This window comes from Hylaeus volcanicus, chromosome 1, assembly GCF_026283585.1.
Source record: "Hylaeus volcanicus isolate JK05 chromosome 1, UHH_iyHylVolc1.0_haploid, whole genome shotgun sequence".
Lineage (NCBI taxonomy): Eukaryota > Metazoa > Arthropoda > Insecta > Hymenoptera > Colletidae > Hylaeus > Hylaeus volcanicus.
In genome coordinates, this window is record NC_071976.1 from 22256434 (window position 1) to 22278233 (window position 21800).

The 21800-nt window shown below is 38.4% G+C and overlaps 1 protein-coding gene across 4 annotated transcripts in view; it reads right to left on the bottom strand.

Moving 5' to 3' along the window:
* The window catches only part of LOC128881777 (nucleolysin TIAR), a 504665-nt gene that overhangs the window by 284716 nt on the left and 198149 nt on the right, over window positions 1-21800 (bottom strand). For all 4 annotated transcript variants that reach the window (XM_054133116.1, XM_054133088.1, XM_054133097.1 and 1 more), the window contains one exon: window positions 13078-13135. In XM_054133116.1, the coding sequence (XP_053989091.1) occupies window positions 13078-13135 (58 nt within the window). The remainder of the gene's footprint in view (window positions 1-13077; window positions 13136-21800) is intronic.

The window sequence follows — 21800 nt, forward strand, 5'->3', positions numbered from 1 at the left end:
AAGTCATGAAGGCAATTGTCATGAGACAGTCATGAGAATGTTTGTGAAAAATCAGTTATCAGTTGATCAACTTGGAGTAATCAGTCTTCTTCCAGATAGTTGGCGACCAATCAGTCATCAACTTCCATATAGCAAGTATTTTAGAGGAATTCAGCTTCCAAATACTTCCAGAATAGTACTATTTGAATTGTTTATTTATTTAATGTTTAATTAAAAACGAGAATGGTATATTCACTGGTAAATTTGTTTCGTTGGCGAGTATGCTACGGCAGGCCATAAACTTAAGTTTGTTTTTATTTTACACGTAGTGTACATAGTATTTACTACAACACACGTATCGACCCCAGTGCACAATTTCGACGAAGAAGGGACTATATATCGTGACACAGGCTAATTTTGTACCCTCCCTTGGGAAAAGTAACTCGTCCTTCAGGAGCGAGTTAACAGTACCGGAACTCTTTATCGCTCTCTAGCTCCTCACGGCATCGTTAAAGTTTACAAGCGATAGAAATATCAGGCTTCGCTACGATTATGAACCTCCTTTATCTTTCACAATATTTTTAGCCACCTTAGAACGGTATGCATACATTCAGGTACCAAAGTGTGGAATCATTTATTTACCAACACGCGTCTCTGTTTCTAAGCAATCGGTGTGTTTCTTAAAGTCGAAAGTTAGCTCGTTACATGTGCTAGCAAAACTTCGAGCTTAAGTTATCGATATAATACCTTTACATGAAATGTGATCAACCTCGAAACATTCCTGCGCTTGGTTCGAGACTTTTTGAATAAAGAAGACATCGTATTACCAAGCGAGGCAATTTCGTATTTTAGAGGAATAAGCACCTCTCCACAAGTCATCTACAAACCTTACCTAAACTCTTCACGATCCCCTCACCGTTTTCCTCCGTGAGTTTACAAAGAATAAGAATACAACCCTAGCATTCGTTTAATACTAACTGTATGCGCATTAAAAACATGACGCTTGCAGTTTCTGGAAAATGTAAGTTGTATTTTGTTCCTGTTTGTAGATGTAGTCACAGTTCATTTTATAGTTGTATTTGTACAAAATATGATATGACAGGTTATTTATATAGAATAAAATATCGCGGGTAAATTATGTACAATATCATGAATGTTTCTGAGTGAGCCGTTTTCAATGTCTAGCATCATCAACGGATATCTCCCATTCCTTTTACAAAATTGAAATTCCAATTCTTCCTTGGTCGTACTGTTTCGCTTCATTTGCATTTCTGTAAGCTCTCGTTTCAGTCTTGCAAGCAATCAATCCGAAATTGTTTCAAGGACTGTAATCAATTAAATGGAAACTAATAAGACAAGAACAGTTAATCAAGTCTTACGGGTAATTCTATACTATGCATGGCGGCTAATTAAGTTTCCTTCGTATGCATGCATTATACCTACGCCGAAACTGGCGATGGTATGTGAATATCGATTGCCGTCGCGAGGTTTTAATAATGAAATCGCTTAATTGTGGCATATAAAATTCGCAAAACGTTGAATACGGTACGGAAAAAACGAGTTCAATTTGCATGTAGATTTCACCATACAGGGGCTCGTTTATGGTATAAAATTCTAGGTTGTACGATGTAATCATTTTTATTAGAATTTATATGAGAGCGCGTAATCGGCGTTTATTTTAGACGCGAATTCATTTCAATTCCGTTTCATGTTTAACATACATCGAGAATTAAGTGGTTATTGCACGCGTTATCAGTTTTATCATGGGGAGAACATGAATGTAAATAATGAAACGTCACCTACACATGAATTTTTAATTTTCTAAATAATTCCAACCTGCAGACTTTGTTTGAAATAATGTTGTCCGTTGATCATGGGCACATTCTAGAATTAAATTTTGTTGACTAACAAATTGATGAAATTTAAATATTTTCACTGCATCATAAAGTAAAACAAATCACACAGTTTATACACAGTTTCACTAAACATATCAGAATATTGAATTCAAAAATTGTTTGAAAGTGACAAAGGAAGGATCTTTAGATACAAAATATTTTAAGTAGAGATTATACATAGGTAGAGATATTCCAACTCATATTTAATTAAAATTATATTTTCCAATTTTACTTAAGTATTATACGTTCGATGAAAATGAAATAGCAGCGTCTTGGTTTCGGTGGAATCCCAGAACATTACACAAGTTAAATCACTTCAGCTCGTTCTTTATTTTGCACCGACTTGTACGTTTTGGAACCGAAACGGGACGACCTCGAAAAGTCTCATTAGTGGATAATTACAGCTAAATGAGCGACAAATGGGACAGAGTACGTGGTTGCATCTCTCAGTTGTAACTCACCACTTTATTCTGGAGACTACTACTGCACATCGATGCGGTACCATGTAGCATGTAACTGCTAGATCAGCAGTTACGATAAGCCAAGAATTATGTTGACAGTGTTAGTGAATGGAACACACGTTAATTGCACTGCCAAGTGCTATTGCTGGTAGCTTAAGACAATGCAGCTAAATTGATTTTGTTGTTACCAAGGCTTGCAACAGAAATTCATACTTGTGAAATTCGCACTAAAGTAAATAAATCGCGTGGTCGGAAACGCGACGTCTTAATACCGAAATAAATCGGTAGCGCCACGTTACGTTAAAAAATTCGTGAATTTTATATTTTGTCGTCCTTTGTTCCGTATCGCGGCACGTAACCGATGTCAACTTTTTGAGGGACAGTACTTACTGTTTTTACCTCGGCTTTTTCCCCGAAACGCGAGTCACGCCCGATGTTCGGCGAAATTTGCATTTTTACTGGGCCGAGTCGAGTTCGATGCAAATTTCTGTTAAATTTTTTCCAATCACCTCCCCCCTTTAAAGCGGCCATGTTTCGTTAATCCACAGGTTCGCGTTGGAAAACGGTCACAGCCACGTGGAGTAGCTTATGGCATGCCCGCGAGCAGTTTATTTAAAACATCTATGCGGTTTTTGTCAACCGTGCGCCCTGCACACGAAATCGTATCATAAACTGGTGGCTTTCAAATGAGCGACTGACATTTTAACCGATGTCAGCAGCAGGATCAAAGCATGAGAATAAAGGACGATGAAATTGCGTATTTCTAGCTGGCAGAAATGTATCATACAGGGTGTACGGAAATTATGCTCCACCTGCGACGAAGGAAATCGAAGTGTTCTTTAGCATTTCGCAGTCTGAGGGGTCCGTCTCCAGACGTTAGGGTATTAAAATTTCAAGGTCTGATTTCTAGCGGGTGCTGTTTAAATGTCACACGGTGAAACTTACGACGGTACATACGGACATTCGCGCACTGACACAGGACCGAGCACAGATATATACTCGCAGACATTCTAGTGTTAATAAATGTTCGCTAGCTTGTATAATGTTTCTCGCTCCAAAATCACACGATTTCGTTACTTTTATTTTCTTGAACACATCCATTACGCGATCAACTATTCAAAACATGTTCATTTTCTAACGTCTGTAGAATTATTTTTAAGAAGCAACTAAGAAGTTCTTGTTTACTCTGTCATGTGTAACTTATGAAATTTGAGAACACTTTAGTACTCACATATAGTTGTTATTTGAGTACTATCGGTTAAGTTAGTTGAATCCATAAAGACATATTAAGACTCTATGATTAATGGCTTTCCCAATATAGATGTAAACAATGTCAAGTGAATATAAACACTGTGACGCAGGTAAACAGTCTAACGACTTATTTTGAATAATAAGAGCGATAAGCGTACTCCGTTCAATCTGGTCGTGCAAAGCAGGTGTCAGAAATGCGATCCACTCCAGGCTGCGAAAGAACGGAAGCTTCTGTAAGAGTGGTTGAAATGAACAGGAGTGTACGTCCGGCACTCTTAGCGACGTAATCTTTACAACCGTCATAAACCCCGTTTTTCATATCGTTCACAACCTCCAGGCTTATCCCTCTGTCTGTTCCATTCCCCCCAGGCACGTGTCGCGGCGACAAAATAATTTTCCCCTCAAGGCGGATAAGACTTTCTTACCCAAGTGAATTCTGCATTTTAAAATCTGCATGTGATTTATTTCTTAGTTAACGTTACATTTCACCCCGTGATCGTTGCTCTTTCGCGCGAACGCCTTTCGCTAAACTCCGTCGCGGTTTTTACCAATAAAACTTGTGCGCCGCTACGTCGCCGCTTCGTCGCCGCTTTCGAAACTTGCTACGATCGCATCTGTTCAAAGCGCGCGTGAAATTAAAAAAATCTCGAAGCAGTTGAGCGTTTGATGCCGATGTCAGCTGGAGCGAACTGCTCGAAACGTAAAAGAAAATTCCACAGGGATTGGCTACTGATATTTAATTACCGGTCCATCCCTCGATCGTTACTGCAATCGGGTGGTCAGTTCTAAATACAATTTTATTGTTCGAGTAGAATACCATTATTGTTATTGTTCTTTAAAAAAAGTCTTTTCACCTGAAAATTCAAATAAATACTATTTATAATATTTATCTCAACTGCTGTAGAGCATTGGCCTATCGCGCCAAATAACAAAAATTAAAAGAATCGAGACGAGGAACAGTTGAAAGTAAAGAATAATTGATTTTAATCGTAACCTGCTGCAGACGGAAAACGCGGCCGTGACACGGATCAGCTTTGAAAAGCAGAACTTGTTCGAACGCGGGTGGTTTATACGAAAGCAGAAACGTGTGCCGAAAATCAGAACACTCATGGTAGGATACGTATCCTCTGCGCGTTTAACGAGTGCCGTAAAACGATAGAATGTTAAATCGGCGGCCATGTAGGGCACACATACCAGATTTCGCGAGTATAGAAGGGAAGAGTCAAATGAGAGAGTCTGTGTTGCGTTGTTGCATAAATGGCGGTATGTTCCAGCGAGGAGAGGTCAGCTTATTCACGCTACCTGAGTTATCACACGTTGGGGATTGCAGTGATTCTCACTGTTCAATATCGTAGTCTTACTCAGCGATGTTAGCTCGAGCGCTGAGGGGTTAAAATGCAGCAACCCCCGATTCTCTCCCGAGAACTCTTAACATAGTAATGTTCGATCGCCAGGCGAGTCCATACGCGTTCATTTTGTACATCCGATTCTCCTGTTCTTTCAAGGGGGTAGTCGAGCCACGAAATTTTTAAAATCGACCTTTATTTAACATTACAACTCTAAGGAACGCACGGCAGTAGTCATCTGAAATTTACAAAGCTTTCCGTCAATTGTTTGGTAAGGGTTTACTCTAAATTTCATTTAAAAATACCAACCCTAGGATGACCCAGAAGGGTTTTTTGAAACTAGAAATCGAAGAAGTTGAAATTAAGATTGTTTGTGTTCCCAAATGTTTCTTTTCTCTTCGAGTGGTGGGAAAAAAATGACTCGAACGTTGGCTCGACATTTTTCTTCGAAGCAATCTGACAGGAACGTACTAGTAACTAGAGACTGGTAGTTCGAACTTCCGGTTGGCACGCGGCGGCACCGTTCCCAAAGTGTATACTGCCCATAAAAGTCATTCGACGAGTATGTGTTCAGGTACACGTGCACACGTGTCCGACACGTCTACATAGGAAGGTCGCGCGCGCACAGAGGAGCCGCGTGGTTGCATTAACTTGATTAAAACGCGTATTCTTCCATCAACGGAACACCGATGGCCGCATGTGAAAATAATCCTTAAAGCCCGAGTCCGCCGGAATAACGGATGTTTCCGTGCAGATTTCCTTTGTAACGGTCGGGGATAAAAATTGCACGGAGATCTGATTGTTTCCAGCACGGCGCTGCGTGATTGGAAAACATAATAATCTCCGTGTCCGTTCGTATCTGTAATTATCCGCGTACACCGCGCACAATCTGCTAATGCTTTCTTCACTCGTGTAATCACACGCCCTATAAGGAATACACTAATTGCGCTGGTTTGTTTTCACGGTATGATCCAGGGACACGCGTTATTTGTGTCCACTTTGAGAACAGGGTGACATTTCGATGGTATTAAAAATCAACATTTGTCGCGTAGCTTTGGACACTTATTGATCGAACTCACGTAGAATGTGCAGGAACAAAAAAAAAACATTGGTCATTTTCTTCTATGTTTTTCTCTTAAAATCTCCCGTACCCCCAGCAGCACGTTTATGGACCCCCATGAATCGGCACACTTCAATTTGAGAAACGCTGCGTCTATCCAATCTCGCGTTATCAGGAAAGACCGTTCCAACCGGTCGAAAAATCACAGCGGTTCAATTTGGGAGCCGGTGACACAGCGAGCGGGTTCAAAAGTGGAACATACGCTACACACACTGGGACAAAATTTTCTATTTTCCTGCTAACAGCCGCCGCCCGATTCGACTAACAAATTCAGGCGATAAACTGTGGTTCGCGTAAATTCAAGCTGCTCGAATCGACAATACCGGGCGTCTATGTTGAGATTCACAAAGGAACACTGTTCCATCGTAATAAACAAACTTCATATAAGATTTTTTTCTTGTTTTCACTTGTAGATCGTGCTCCTACAATCATGCCGGAAAAGTAGGAAACACCCTGTATAATGTTCTATCCTTATTTGACCAAGTATAAACGAAATGTCCTGTGGATCATTCGAAAATTCTGAAAGTGATTACAAACCGCTATCTACGCCGGATACTTGTCACTCGATCCAATATTATTTCTACTTCAAGATTGACGGCCCCGAAGAGGAATTCAATCCGCGAGATTTAGTCGCGATGCAACAATATATCCTCGTGTCTATTAGCCGATATATGATGGCGACGTGCACGGTCTGATCTCGGAGATACCCTCCGCACGGAGGTTTACCGATTCCCTCGTCAACCATGCACTACCCGCAAATGCCACCCGCAGTGCTTTCGCCGCACAACGCTACCACGAATCACCGTTACACTACGGGGGTCGGTGAGAATGGTGCCGGGACGTGTGAGCGAGACTCGGTTTTGGTACAACGGCGAGGACAAAGAGAATACACAATGCACTTGTCTACCGAGGCCGATCCTATTCTCTCGGTCCATCGAGCCGATCGTGTCGTCAGTTAAACGCGGGTATTTCGCCGATGCGAGTGACGACAGACACCTGTGCTCCTCCCTCGCTGGTTTACAACTCAGACCTGGATTGCGCATTTCCGATCAACCCCCATTTCTTATGTCTTGCAATTGTGCCTGTTTCGCGTAGATCGGTCTTTGAATAGAAGTCTTTTAACATGCAAAAGTTTCTATCGTTTGGAACTACGCGTAATAAAGAAATAACCTTGATTTTATAAATTTAATCCCTGCCATTGAGTCGATACGTCATACGAATCGCTAGTGCCCAAACGAAACAGGCATAATGAGCAGTTAGTAGCAACACAGAAACTGTGTATCGAAAAATATTTGTATACATACCATCGAAAGTAGAAGTACTAACTTTGATATGTTACAGTGAGAAAAATACCAAATTTTTATTTTTTTCAAGTTAAAACCCTCTGATAATTACATATTATATAACTGAAAAATATTACTAGTATAAAAACATAGAAAGTTTTTCAAACGTAACAAAATTGAAAGAAATGAAATGAAACATCCCGTCTACTCCTCAAGCGAGGCTACAAACGCCCCGTTTCCAATGTGTTCTGATATTCACGAAACTATTTGGGTTTATCTAGATGTTGCAAAATTTCCATTTGTCAGCAAGATTGTAAGATTAAATCAACGATTACTCAAAGGTCTGCGCAATAAATCACGTTTAAACGTCAACGCTCAAATTCTCCTCTAGTTTACGGTGCTATCGCGGCATACATTAGCGTCAAAATAACGACGAACAAGCTATTCCATGGGCGACCTGGTCGAAAAATTGAATGAAATATTAGACGGAAGAGAGAACTAATGACGCGAATTAAGAAAAAATATTTATACTCGCTGCGAGAAGCGGCCACTGCGCGGACGGCTCGCCTCACAACACAAACGTTTACATTATTCCCACGTACCTACGTTAATAAAGAAACACGACTCGCGAAATTTCCTGCTCTCTCGCGAGTCATTAAATTTAAGTACCACGTCAAGGGAAAAAAAAGTCAAGCCCGCGAACGAGAAAGCGGGCGACAAGATGCATGTACACGAAAACACGAGACGGTAGAGTGTGAACGAAGCGGAACACGACGAGAGAGAGGGAGCGTGATGGAATTGAAGTAGACGAAACGGGATGGTAGGTGCGAGAGAAAATGAGAGTCGCGAGAAAGACAGCTTCTGTTTTGTTAATAACGATAACAGCTCCAGTAATGCATATAAACAGCAAAGGCGTGTGGCTTATGGTCTAACGGTAAACGCTTTGCTAGAGATAAACGGAATACGGGAGTGGGACTCGCGGTGTAACCCCTTTGTGCCGAAAAGCCCCGTAAATACTGCCACGATTATCCCCTGGCGCGATTCATAATGCAGGAAAAACGATGCGCGATTACGCAGTCTACCAGCCACGCTCAATCCGGTCCTACACCACGACCTTCCAATCCGCTTACATTCTCCCTCTTTGTCTGCTGTTTGTCCTTCACCTTTCCGTCGCTTTCGTTTCTTTTACACCTCTTCCCGTTGCTGATCACATGAAGAAAATGGAACACGGATTCCCTCTTTTTCACACGGAATTCCTACCGTGAGTTTGTTCTTCGGAATCGATGTAATAATATCGTACTTCATGGAGCACGTTAAAGAATCTCTCGACGGTTTCTACCAACATGTCTCGGTGAATGGCTTCTCCATATCCTTACAGGAGCTCGAAATGATTTCTTGGGGTAACCAAGTACTCCTCGCGTGTTTCGAGTCGTCTAAGGTGTGACGCATATAATTTTGTGAAATAATATCTTTTTGTTTTGTAAAACATCCTATCAGCTATGCGCTTTAGGCTATATAACTCAATTTTTGTTAAAATGTCGCTATATCGAGAAAATCCGCGAGAAGTTTGAATAACACTAATTAAATACATGCCTATAAGTTATATAATTAACTGATACCACTACTTCACACATACGCAAGTTGTAATTTTCTTACGCTTGTAGCTGTCTAGGTATATTTTATCGCCTTGATCGTTATTTTAGGGTATAAAACTCCCAGGGTAAGAAATACATTTTTTGCAGCTTTATGACGTTAACAGCGAAGAGATTTAGAACTATAAAAGTAAAAATAAAATTACTCTTCACCTGTACGTAACCATCAAAATCTCCTCTCATTACGTTCAAGCTATCGCGTTTCCGCATACGACATACTATCACCTTAGGATAATACTCCTATCCGTAGCGAATTCCTCGAGCATGCATTACGAGCGCTCATAAACGTCCGCGGTTCTAAAGTTGCAGTCCAGCGGCTGGAACTAACCTAGAACTTGTACATCCAAGTGTACCTATGGTACACACGAAACGCGTTCCAGTCGATATACCGTTCAGATTCTCGGTCGAAAGTATGCTGAACCTCGATGACACGATAGCGGTGAGTCGCGGTGTTTAGAATGATGGCGTCGAGTTAAACTATTTGTCGTAAGAAGCTTCTTATAACCTGCACATTTATGTCCAAGTATGTTATTATGCAGATGAACAAGCATAAAAGAAGGAACAAAGGAAAGAAGATGCTGCATTCTTGTTCAGCCAAACGATCTACTATCTATCTACTGATTTCAAATTGCTACAAATCATACGGGCCAGGACTGAGCAGATTTGGTCGTACGGAAGTCTACCGTGAGTTACAGCAAGACTGAAATAAGTTTCTGTAATATATATAGACTTGGCTCTCGGTACACCGTAGGGGTCGCAGTTTTCAGGATGCGCAGGTGTGCCGATATGCAAGAGTTTCCTAACATTCCCTTGGCCAGGAAAGTAAAACAACCGTGTGCCTTCGCCGCCATGGTATTACCCGTCTCAGTTGTAACCGCAACGCGTACAGGGGTATCTACTCGTCGTAGATAGAGAATGCGATCGCGGGAAGGAGAACAGGGGATGGAAGGTGGGAGGGTAGGAAAAAGTATGCTCACCCCGTTCAACGACCGTGCAGTAGTTCCCGGCCATATTTACACAGAGAATAGGGGTGGAGCGTTTTAGTTTTGCATTTGTCCGCGGGGAGGTATGTATAGCAGCGGCTTCGAAAGAGGATCGCGGAGAGAGCACGGGGGTGAAGGTGGATTCGAGAAGTATGGGAGGGTGGCAGCGGACCAGCAATGGAAAAGCCGGCGGGAAGAACGACGAGAGATACAGGACTACCATCTAACCGCTTCAGATAGTATATAGAGGAGAAGTGGCATGGGGGCGGGGGTGGGACAGAGAAGGGAACGACATGGGTGAAGGACGGCGAAGGGGAGGTAGGATCGGGTCCCATGTGCCTGTCACGGTTTTACAAGTCTATAAAAAGAGGAATTTCAGACTGAGTTAAATATTGCTGCCGCCCCTCACTGAATTTCAAACACGCACACGCGTTCATCACTTGCCGTACATGTGTAATGTGAGAGAGACACACGTGTTCGGCCTTTCGGCTTTCCGGCAGGTACAGAGTAGACACTAAAGGAAAAGGAATCTTCGTCTGTTATTTATGCGATCATTGATTGTCCAATGCCGAATCAGACTTTATGTTTTGCTTGGTCCTTCAGAGGATCCAGTACATGTACACTTGACAAAGACGAATAAAGACGAAAGTTATAAAAATTGTTTGCATTTAGTGAGAACTATTATTTCAATATTTTCCAAATGATTAACACAAATAATACTTAGATCATGAAATGTGTTCTTGTGTTTCTCTCGATAACATAACTTCGTAAATTACTTCATGTTTTAACAAGACCATTCCATCAGTTCCATTGAAAGTTAATGTCATACGGGTAATAATGTTATTAATGCTTCCGGATGAATGATTCATTACGATAATTACATCTGCAAATATTTTTAATTATAATTAAGGAAATTAAATGCGAGTATAAATTAAATTATTAATAAGTTTCCGTGGTTAATTAATAGTAATTATTTCATGTTTGTTTCAGAATTATGTAAACTCTCTGAGCCTTGATAATGTGTTTGGTACATATTTGAATATTATTTTAATTACACATTTTCTCTACTTCATTTGTATAAATGCGTATATAAAATGTAAAACTTAAATGAGACGCAATACGAATGTCACACAAACATATGAGCCGTTACATTTCTCAGAAACGACATTTCTACATTCATTCCTACTTCTTGCACAAAGACTCCGAATTATTCATTGAACTTTGTTAGCACAAACATTTAATCTATTGCAAAAAATATTAGTGTACGAGTAATTGTATAGCTAAGCGATCAAGTAGACGAATTTTCTATATCAGTTAATGTAATTCATAAAGATGGTCGAGCTAAAAAGAAAGATTTAATCCTTAAGGCGCCTCCTCGTTTATTGAATATTTGAAAAGTATACACTTTTAAACAAGCAAACTTATTTAATATTTAAGGAACAAGAAGTACCTTCAAGGATTAAATCTTTCCCCTTACCTCGACCATCATTATAAGCTATAGCTAAGAGGGTTGTTCGTACCGCCGAGCCAAATTGGACAAATAGTCCATATACTTGCAATACAATTACTCACCACTTACTCGGACCAACCAAAGCACAATTATGTTCCTATAAACCATTTGTTTCGATATTGTTTTGGTGTATAGCCAATTATTCCAGTATTTGTTTATTACCCCCCCCCTCCCCAAAAGTATAAAATTAAAATCCAAGAAAGCGTTGTGACGTCAGACGATAATATTTTCCAATGATTTTCGAAAGCAGAGACTTCTGTATTTGTGAATTCAATTGCATGGTAAAATATAAAGGATAAAGCGAAGCTGCACGTTAAGGCTATTCTATGGGTACATGTCAAAGGTTATCCGGGTACGAGTAGTGTAAAGCCATATTACTTTTTCCTCTTTATTTATTAGTAGAAGGAGCAAAAATCCCTGGCAAGGAAGTATTTACCTCAGGTTGACTGGTTTGCGATTACGTTTCTCTAGAAATAGGGAAACAGAGAGCAGAAGCTGACCAAGTAATGTACGTTTAATGTACAACCGTCGTTCTGTCGGACGGTCCATGTGTATAGAATTTGTAAAATGAATGCATGAAGCAGTCGCTTTAAACTCTGCAGTAATATTTTTTCCTACTCATGAATATTTGGTTCATAATATCGTGTTGATAATAAAAGTCAAGTTCTAGTCTATGAGTAGTCCACTTATTCGTTGAAGATAGTTCCATACAAGTCTTTCGAAGTAGATTTAAGTAGGGATAACGTCTGATGTTTCTGATCGAATCTGAGTATCAAGAATAAAATGTTAGAGGTTTTTGTTTCTATATTAAAACTCTTATTAAGTTTCTCTTGTTAAATGTACCCTTCACGTTAACTTAAATGCTTAAATTATAATTAGTAGATAATGTAATTACTTCCTGTGTGGAATCGTAATTACGTTTTTATGATCTGTAAACATTTTTATTACGTTTTATCGTGGTACGTAGTGAACCGCGGAATTGGAGAATTTCGTAACGTACATGTTGCTACTGGTTTGATAAAACATCGAAATCGACGTACGTGTATCGAATATTCAATAAAATGAAAGCCCGAATGAATTTAATGCTATGGGGCATAGGTAGGGAGCAAGAGAAAGACATTATGCCCCTCTGTACTGGCTATAGGCCAATTACCGAAGCCAAAGAAAAATTTGATTGCCTTATAAGTGCTCGTTTGCTTTATATTATAGTATACTTAAAATGAAATAACAAACTTATACATTTTTAATGAGAAATAATTATTAACCGACTAAGGTGATGCATGATATAAGACTATTTTATGTATGTTTTGGACTCTTCAATTACTTCTACTTCATGTTTTAACATTATATTATGATATGTCACAATTGATAATTGACCGTATGAACTAGTTTGCTGAAAATTACTAGATTTCCACCTGGATATTTTCCATATTTTTTCTGTTACTCCATTTAATTCACAGAAAGCCGTAGTTTAATGCGAAAATTGATGCATTAACGTGTAGCGAGTGTTAAAAGCAGTATGAAAACTAATATAATTTTGAAGTCATTGACCTCGAGTTATTCAGATGTAGAAAAACATAAATTGCGAGGTACTTACTGCTAGTGTCTTGTTTTGGTTGGTTTCCCGGAGACGTCGCCCAGTTAACTTTCATCTCCTGTAAAAAAGAATGAAAACGCATTTATTTAAATGTATTATATTTATTTATACAATAAATACATAAAAGGTACCGGCATTCGAATTATACAAAGAAAGGAACGCATGTAAATGTGACAAGGAAACAAGAAAACGAGAGTGAATGAATATTCTTCTGTATTTACTTTTTTATGTTAAAAGAAGTGGGTACTTAATCAGCACCTTCAGTCGTTGAAAATCGACCGATATAGTGGAAGGAGATTAATAATTCGCGGCACGTTTCTAATTTAAATATCGATTTTCTTTTTCATGGGGTGATCATAAACAGCAAAGTAAAACATTTTTAATCGATTATTTGATGAAAACGTAATAAAAAAGTAACTAAGTTGAAACAGTAGATATAACTTTTATTAATAATATAGTTAAAGGTTTTCAAAATGACTTCCTCTTCCTAATTAACTACTTCACTTACTTGCATTATTTGTTTTTCCAATATTTTAATTCGTAGTTCCTATTTGTTAGTATTATATATCAAGACAGTTTCAACTTGAACTACTCGCTATATGAAAATGCTGCAGTTCCAACCGATCGCGTTTCAACTTAATGTCTCAAATATCAGCAACCGTTTCAAACATTATACCGCGACATTTCGTCGCATAATGTCTCGGGACAAAGGTGCTCAATAAAAAAGGGTGTTATTGCTAGCAATATAAGGCAACACATGGAAACGATTAAAATTTTATCCGTCAGCTCGCGTGCTAGACACCTTAAAACTTTTTGACCGATAAAGAATCTACATATATGCACATATTTCGCCGTGGATATTCCTTGAACAACTAAATTTTCTAGTGACGAGCAATTCGGTTTATAGTGGATCAGGTTAGTCTTCACTCTTGAATATGGTTGGTGGCCTGTAGCAATAGGAAGCGACACCATCGCCAAAAGGACGTCGGGTGGCGAAAATGGGACGTGTCGGATATCGTCGTGTTCTAACAGATGCCATAAACTGGATTCTTTATGCACCACGGTGTATCTAGTCGCGACATTGTTGATATTCGATAGATAGTAAAAGCCATTTCGGTAAAACCGGTTCCAAGCCAAGGAAGGATGAAGTTATACTAAAAGGCGAAGCAATCCGTAGCCGAGACGAGTTTTTGCTTTATTCAATTTCAGGCGCGAGAAAAAATTGGGCCAATTTGCGTAAATCTTTATCATAATATTCTTTACGGTGGATCAAGTTTTACGTTATATGAATACCTTCTATTTACATAAACATTAAACCTATGGAAATGATCGTTATCTCTGATTAAAAGGTTTACGCCTTCTTGGCAGCGATAAGAGAGGATGTATTTATCAAATTGTTTAAATAAAATTATAGGCTCGATTAAAATGAATTTTTTACTGACAATTAAACGTATAATATATAGATTTGAAATTCCATCTTTGTAATAATTTTCTACAAAAGCAGTTCATGTTAACGTTTACTTTAATTTGGCCAATAATGGTCATACAACGGAAAGGAACGAGCATGTATTTTTGTCAGCGATTAAGATATCCATGGCGTCGATAATCTCCTTTCTCCTGAAGTCTCATAACCGTAATAATGGCTTCTGGTTACACTTATGGTAATTAATGTAGATGAATATTAAAGGTACAATATTTGCTAGGGTAAAGGTGGAATAACAGTCGAACCAGTGAAATCGTAAAAGCTTGCTACACGATCCCGAGTGTGGACATGCTTAATGGAAAAATAGTGTCACCCGTGCGGGCGATACATCGTCCACCATATCAGTAGTGTTAATACGGTACACGCAACCAGCGTGTGCCGTTGATATTGAATCGTTACTTCTCATTTCCTTACCTGTTCATGTGATAACGGTGACATTCTCCGTCTAATTAATTAGCGAACGTTCCTTTCATTTAAGATCCTCCTTGGATACCGTTTGAATAGAAGTTACATAAACATAGAATAGAAATCCTAACAACCACTTATTCTTTTACAAATAAAATTACGATAAATCTACAATAAAATTCTTTTACAAATAAATACATTCTTACAGATTATAGCTGTATGTTAATATTTACAGTGGGTGTAGAATGTATTCGTACACCGATCAATTTCTCCCAAAAATTTGTGTGAAATTGTAGTTTCTTAACATCTTGTTTTATAATCAATGATATTTTACATATTGTCGGAAATCTCTAAGATAGATATAATCCAAACAACATTTACTAGTTAATATAATTTGTGAAATTAACAAAAGAATGCGAAAAGTGGGTAAAATTATAGAAGCAATAAGTATTTGTACGATTCTTATGACGAACCATTTACAGTAGAGTTTGTAACGTAAACACATTAGTTTATTGCTCCGTACGAATTAGAAAACATCATATTTCCAGTGAAGTACTTTTGAACAGTTGTGCGAATACTTATTGCTTCAACATTTCTATCGATTAATTGTTTTTTTCTTGTTAATTTCGCAACATACATAAATAGCTATTTTTGTTGTAATCTATCTATTCTAAAGATTTTCGAGAATATGTAGAATGTCATTGTTTATAAAAAATAAGTTAATAAATTACAATTTTGCATAGTTTTTCTGGAAATTGATCGGTGTACGAATACTTTCTACACCTACCGTATGTAATAATATTTAAAATACATCACTAGTGTTGCATGCGGTATGTATTCATTCACAGTTTTAAAAATTGTTACGTGAAAAAAACGAAACGAATGTTTCTAATTCAATTATTTGATAAACTAAATGTTCTTTTCTAAACGAAGCCTGAAACAGGTGTGTATTGAGATTGAATGACAGATCCAATTAATTTTTAAATGAATTTCTCATATTTCGAATCTTCTAAATACTATTATAATTGGAAACTGATATTGATTTCAGGCGAAAAAGTGTACGAAAGGAAATAGTATGTGTATTTATTCGAATAAATATGCCTATAGCGTGGTCATTACATACTAATTGAGAATGTAATCATTAGCAACGGTATTCAACAAATTAATTGTTATTCAATGAATATGGAATTTTCATACGAATAAATGTACAGAGGAATTAATTTACCCAAATCAATTTTATACCTACTTCTTTACAATATTTATATGTTATGTCAAAAGCATTCGTTGCAAAAGGCAGATGCATATGCAGACGTATTATTACTATAAATAATAAACAAGAAATAAATTCCCCTGCAGGAAAATAATCTACACATACGTGTAAATAAAATGTAATTGTGTATTCCTGTCAACGTATTATGGAAAAAATATTGGAATCATTTTATTGTGATGTAATTTAGAACATACCTGTGCAGTTTCAAAAAATGAACCTACATGTTACAGAATTCTCTTCTCTTATTCTCTAAAATCGTTTAAGAATCTAGAACAAATTTCTGTTACGTTTTATATAAGTATCTTTTTTCAAATATTATTCTTGTTTATTAATAAAGAAAATAATTATTATAACACTGTTGTATTACAGTTTGAAAACATACGTTTTTGTTCTAATAGAATTCACTAATTTGCTATTACCTAGGAGGACCATAAATCCTAATGTTCGGAACGTATGAATATGGTGGTTGCTAAATAATTAGTATAATTATTACTAACCCGAGGATTAACGCGCCCGAGCAGCAATGTAATATTTATGTTTGGTTCGCGTTGATATCGACAGATGAATATTACATTTCAGTTTATGTCGAAAATCATAAGTCGATAATCGGATAAACACCCATCAGCGAGCGCAGCTTATAGTCGTGGCGCCCGCGCCGGCAGGCAGAGCTGTTCCAGCGAGTTCTACCGAAGTTCGGCCTTAATAAATGCGAAAAATAATACGGCCGCGCCGTAAGTTTGTTTCGTTATTCTAAGTATAGTATATCTGCTACACCTTTCGGGAGTTCCAGCTGACTAGTTACGGCAGATGCGAGGAAAGAACATGAACAAGTAATGTTAAGCGAGGAAACTGTGGCGCATAAAGAGGCAAGGGTAAAGAATACGGGGCTAGGAATAAGTAAGTAAGCGAGTGACTATGTAAGTAAGGAAGTAAGTCTGGTAAGTAAGTTAAGACAGGACGGAGGAGTGCCCAAGACGGTCGGTACGCTAACGTCGGGCCCGCAGTGTGTCTGCAGCAATTTGCAACTTTTAATAGTTAGTCCGGGTTGCGAAGTCGTCTTTCGGCCCCGTGCCCGTCCTTTTATAGTTTATACAAGAGGGGCAGAAAGTTTATATGTGGCAGTTTTGAACAGTTAATGCGAGATCGGGTCATGCCCACCTCTAACATATGTCATATTTACGCTGGCTGTCCCGCGAGGCGCGCCGTATTCGATGAACAAGAGATTTCTTACTTCGAAATTAAGAGATTCTTGATGAGATACAAGAGGGCCCTGGTAATCATTCAAATATATACTTAAGGCTGTAATAATTGCTTTCTGGATATAAAAAAATACGATATAAAGAAACTGCGATTAAATCTTTACCTTTCAACCGAGTTATATGTTGCCTCGCTTTACGACTGCGAGGGGGAAGTGGAGACGAGTTACGCATATATTTTTTATTTTCAGTTACGTAAGGGAAGACACCATTTTTACGGTTCGAACCGTTTTTTCATTTTACATTTTGATAAAATTAACAATTTAAGTGAAAAGTAGCGAGACGGAATTCAAAATATTAACGAAGACGTCTGTGGGAATTCACTGAAATCTCTATTCGATCCAGGACAGAACGTCACCTTACATGTTCGTTAAACAATTCCATCTTACCTTTACTAGATTCCATTGGGCCAAACAATTAAATTAAAATTTACTACAATTACGATTTGTAATCTATGGCGTAGTGATGCAAAGTGTAATTCTGGCATCTGATCATAGTTTGATATCCAGAGGGCTCGGTTAGAAGCATTGTCCATGTCGGTCTTTCCGCAGAGTATCAAACCTGGGTAAAGCGCGTTACACTCGAATGCAGAAATTCCTAGGCGCGACATGGCACTTTAATGCGAGGCTTAAGCGGTTGCGGGGAACCAATTACATATTGCAGACGCGAAGGCAGAGCTACTGACCATGGGCATCGGCAGGAAGTCGGGCTGAAATTGCAATCTGCTGCACTTTTGACCTTAACTGGCCGGTCGCCTGTCGGTCAGAAATTTATTGTCCTATTATCGTGATTGATGCGGGGTCGACCAGCCACCAGCTACTATCTTATATAAGTACATTTAATGGCGTAAGGTCGTTTCGGACTTTCACATGATGAAGGGAAGCCGCTTCTTCCGTTGTCGTCCGACATTACGGTCCGTTGAAGCCATCCCTGCGCAGGGGTTGCTTGTACGTTTCCTTACTTATATCTTCTTATTTTGAAACCACATGGCGCCATTAGTCGCCGCGGCACCACAGACGTTTCTCGCCTGCTGCGGTAATAAGTCACGGAAATAGTATCGTAAGGAATTTACGCGTTCCACGGTTGCATTCCCAGAGAAGGGCCTGCGCCCATATACATTTTAGGTATTTTCTAACCTCTGCGACTATCGTCCGTCGCGATTCGTGCATAAATTATCATCGAGATCGCCGAGGAGAAAAGGACTCGCGACCGAGTAGTGTCTGTTATCAAAATGATATATCAATATACAAATTTAAAATTTCATGAGTTTTACATTTTTTTGGACGGCTGAGATAGTTTGCCCACGACATCTCACGGCTTACATATATTATTATGGAAAAAATTTGTCTATTGAAAAAAAAAGTCAGATCTGAAGGGGTTAAACAAAATTTCCTTTAACCAATAATTCTTTATGTGATTATTTCAAATAAACGTGATTATATAATTGTGGTATAGTATAGTATAGTTTAGACTATACCATATTCTACGTTTATGAAATATTCCTTCAACGTAAGTAGCAATAACCAATTGTTTACTGTAGAAATTCAATTACATTGTCAGCAAATAAAAAAAAAAACAACTTAAATAAATGGAAGGCTAGCAATTTTTCATATTCAAAAAACGCAAATTGAAATCAGGGAACAGAATCTATTACCAGTTTTCAACTGCATTTCTTTCCCTCAAACTGACAGACTTTCAAGCTTGCGCTAATTTAACTTGAAAGATTGTGAGTAGAGAGGTTAGCTCGAGAACTTTATTAATCTTTTCTTTTCCTTTCACTACTTCTCTGTCTCTACCGAAAGTTCGTTGGTCAATTTTTAAACCAGTCTATATAGTTCCGCAGAATTACAATCGATTCAGTGCCCAACCACGGCACGACTTCCCACGTGCTCCTGTGCACACAGAGAAAGTATTTCCTTACGTCAACTTTTCCTCTAGTCTACTATTTATTCATTGATCAAACCATTTACCTTTCGGTGGCGACCGGACAACTTTGCGTTGTTGTTCAATAAGTTAGACAAACTCAACTGCAATCCCAGGTAAGCGCGCGCACGCTGTGACACTGATATCAATTCGTACATGTGCGCAGAAAACTGCAGTTTAAATGATTTTTGTCAAAGAATGAATATAGTTAGGTAGTTGGCGTTAATACTACATTGCTTCTCAGAACCTTTAACACATTGGTTGCCATATCTAAATAAAGAAAATTTCCTCTGGGAGCAACCACTTCCGTACCTTTTACCAGAATTGCTTGGGTACCAAAGAATTCTATTTGCTCACTTCATGGCCACAATTTGTCTTTTCGTACACTTTCACGAATTTTTTCTTTATTTTTATTTTTACAATTAATTCTAATATCGATGGTTCGGTATTCGGTTTCTTTGAATTCTTTGTGTTTTATAATTGAAATTTCCATAGGAATTAATATTGTACGCCTAGAAAATTATTGAATTGAATTAAAGAAAAATTTATAGTTACATGTAGATTCCAGGTATGTATCGTTAAATAGAAAATCATTTATTTAAAAACTAAATGTACGTGTAGTTTGAACGATTTTAATCGTTATGAGAGGAAGACGGATTGGACGTATTATTGTATGACTATGTATGTATGTATAGTTTTTCTGTTTTAAATTCAATGAAGCATCTCTTTTTGCACTACTTTTTTTTGTGACATCCTTTTATATCTAAAGATCGATATGAACCGAATATCATTGGAATAAATTACACGATTCCATAGTTACACTATTTAATATGGCACGGTTCCTGTTTGCACTCTCGCAACGAGATGGTGCCGAGTGCGAAGTGTTGAAACTTGTTTGTATATGTTATTACGAAGACTTGAAAAGTCGCGCGAATTCCTACACTATCACGGAGGATTGTTCTATTAGAAAGTTTGAGAACCTGCATTAAGGCGGATAGTTCTTCCGTGCGCGGGCTGTAGTTGGTAGAAGCGGTGATTGTATCCGTTTCAGTAGTGTGTGCTCCTCGTTGAACGGAGGAATACTCCGCCATACCGCACTAGGCTATGATATATGATTATGCCGCACGCCCCACGTTCATATCTTATTATGTATTACTACTACCGTACACACTCGCATTCCCATCCAAACGGGCCTATATATCCCGACCGGTAGAACGGCTTCGATTTGTTCTTTCCTCGCGGTTCGTGCGGTTTATCAACGTGCACTCGGACAAAGAAATTCACGGCGTATCGTATGGTTCGCTCGTCGATCGAGGGGGCCAAACGCTGGAGAGATGCACTTCTGCAATTTTCGATACCAACATGCTGGAAGAATTTACGCTCGCGAAATATCGTCATACGTCGTTTCGATCCCTTATAGGTTTTACACTTTAGTGCTTTCATTCGGCACAAGCAGCAATAGAAATGATTGGAGAAGAAAAGAAATGATAGAAGCAATTACATATCTTTAATGCATTCATACCTTCGTATACTGTGAGTTATAAAATTATTCTCACGTATAAAACAAGATTTTGTTGAATGATGAAATAAACTTTATAGGATGAAGAATGGTTGCTTTGGACTAAATTGTTTCCTTAATTCTATTATGTTTAGTAACAGAAAGAATGACAGTTGTCATTGGACAAGTGATTAAGAATAATAATCAAATTAACGGTTTTCTAGAAGGAGATTTATAATTTTGTTTTTTTAATAAAATACAAGTAGCATGGTAGTATTTTATTATTCTTTTGCTTTACGTTTAACCTGAATCTTGGTATAAAAATAATACACTACAAAAGACGTTCGCCAAGTCGGTTCGTGTTTTTAGTGACTCAATGCGCAGACCACTAGAATTTTCGTTCAAGTTTCGAGGAACATTAATGATTGTTTGGAAATTCTACGTTCTGTATATAGTCTAGGTAACTGATGAACGCGAAAGGTCGATCACTGATGCAAGGCGCACGGTTTCGGTTACCTGAGTGCAAGATTTATGAGGGGGTAAAGGCAGAAAGGTAACCTAGCGTATGCTTCGCTAGTTTCACTTTCTGCTGAACCCTTTGACTACCGCGCGCTTGAAACTGAAAGACCTCACAGTGTATAGAACGAGACCGGTCATGTTCCAAGCAGAAATATAGATTGTTGTTGCAGCTGTGACGCAAATAACGTTTCCTTGTAATGTTTTCCTAATTAATTTCGTTGCCGTAATTTACTTCAAACATCTCCACTCTACGTTTATTCATTTATGTATTTATTAGAGCTCTCCCCTAAAACACGTGCAATGCGATACACGGATACACGTGCAATGCGATACACGGATACACGTGCAATGCGATACACGGATACACGT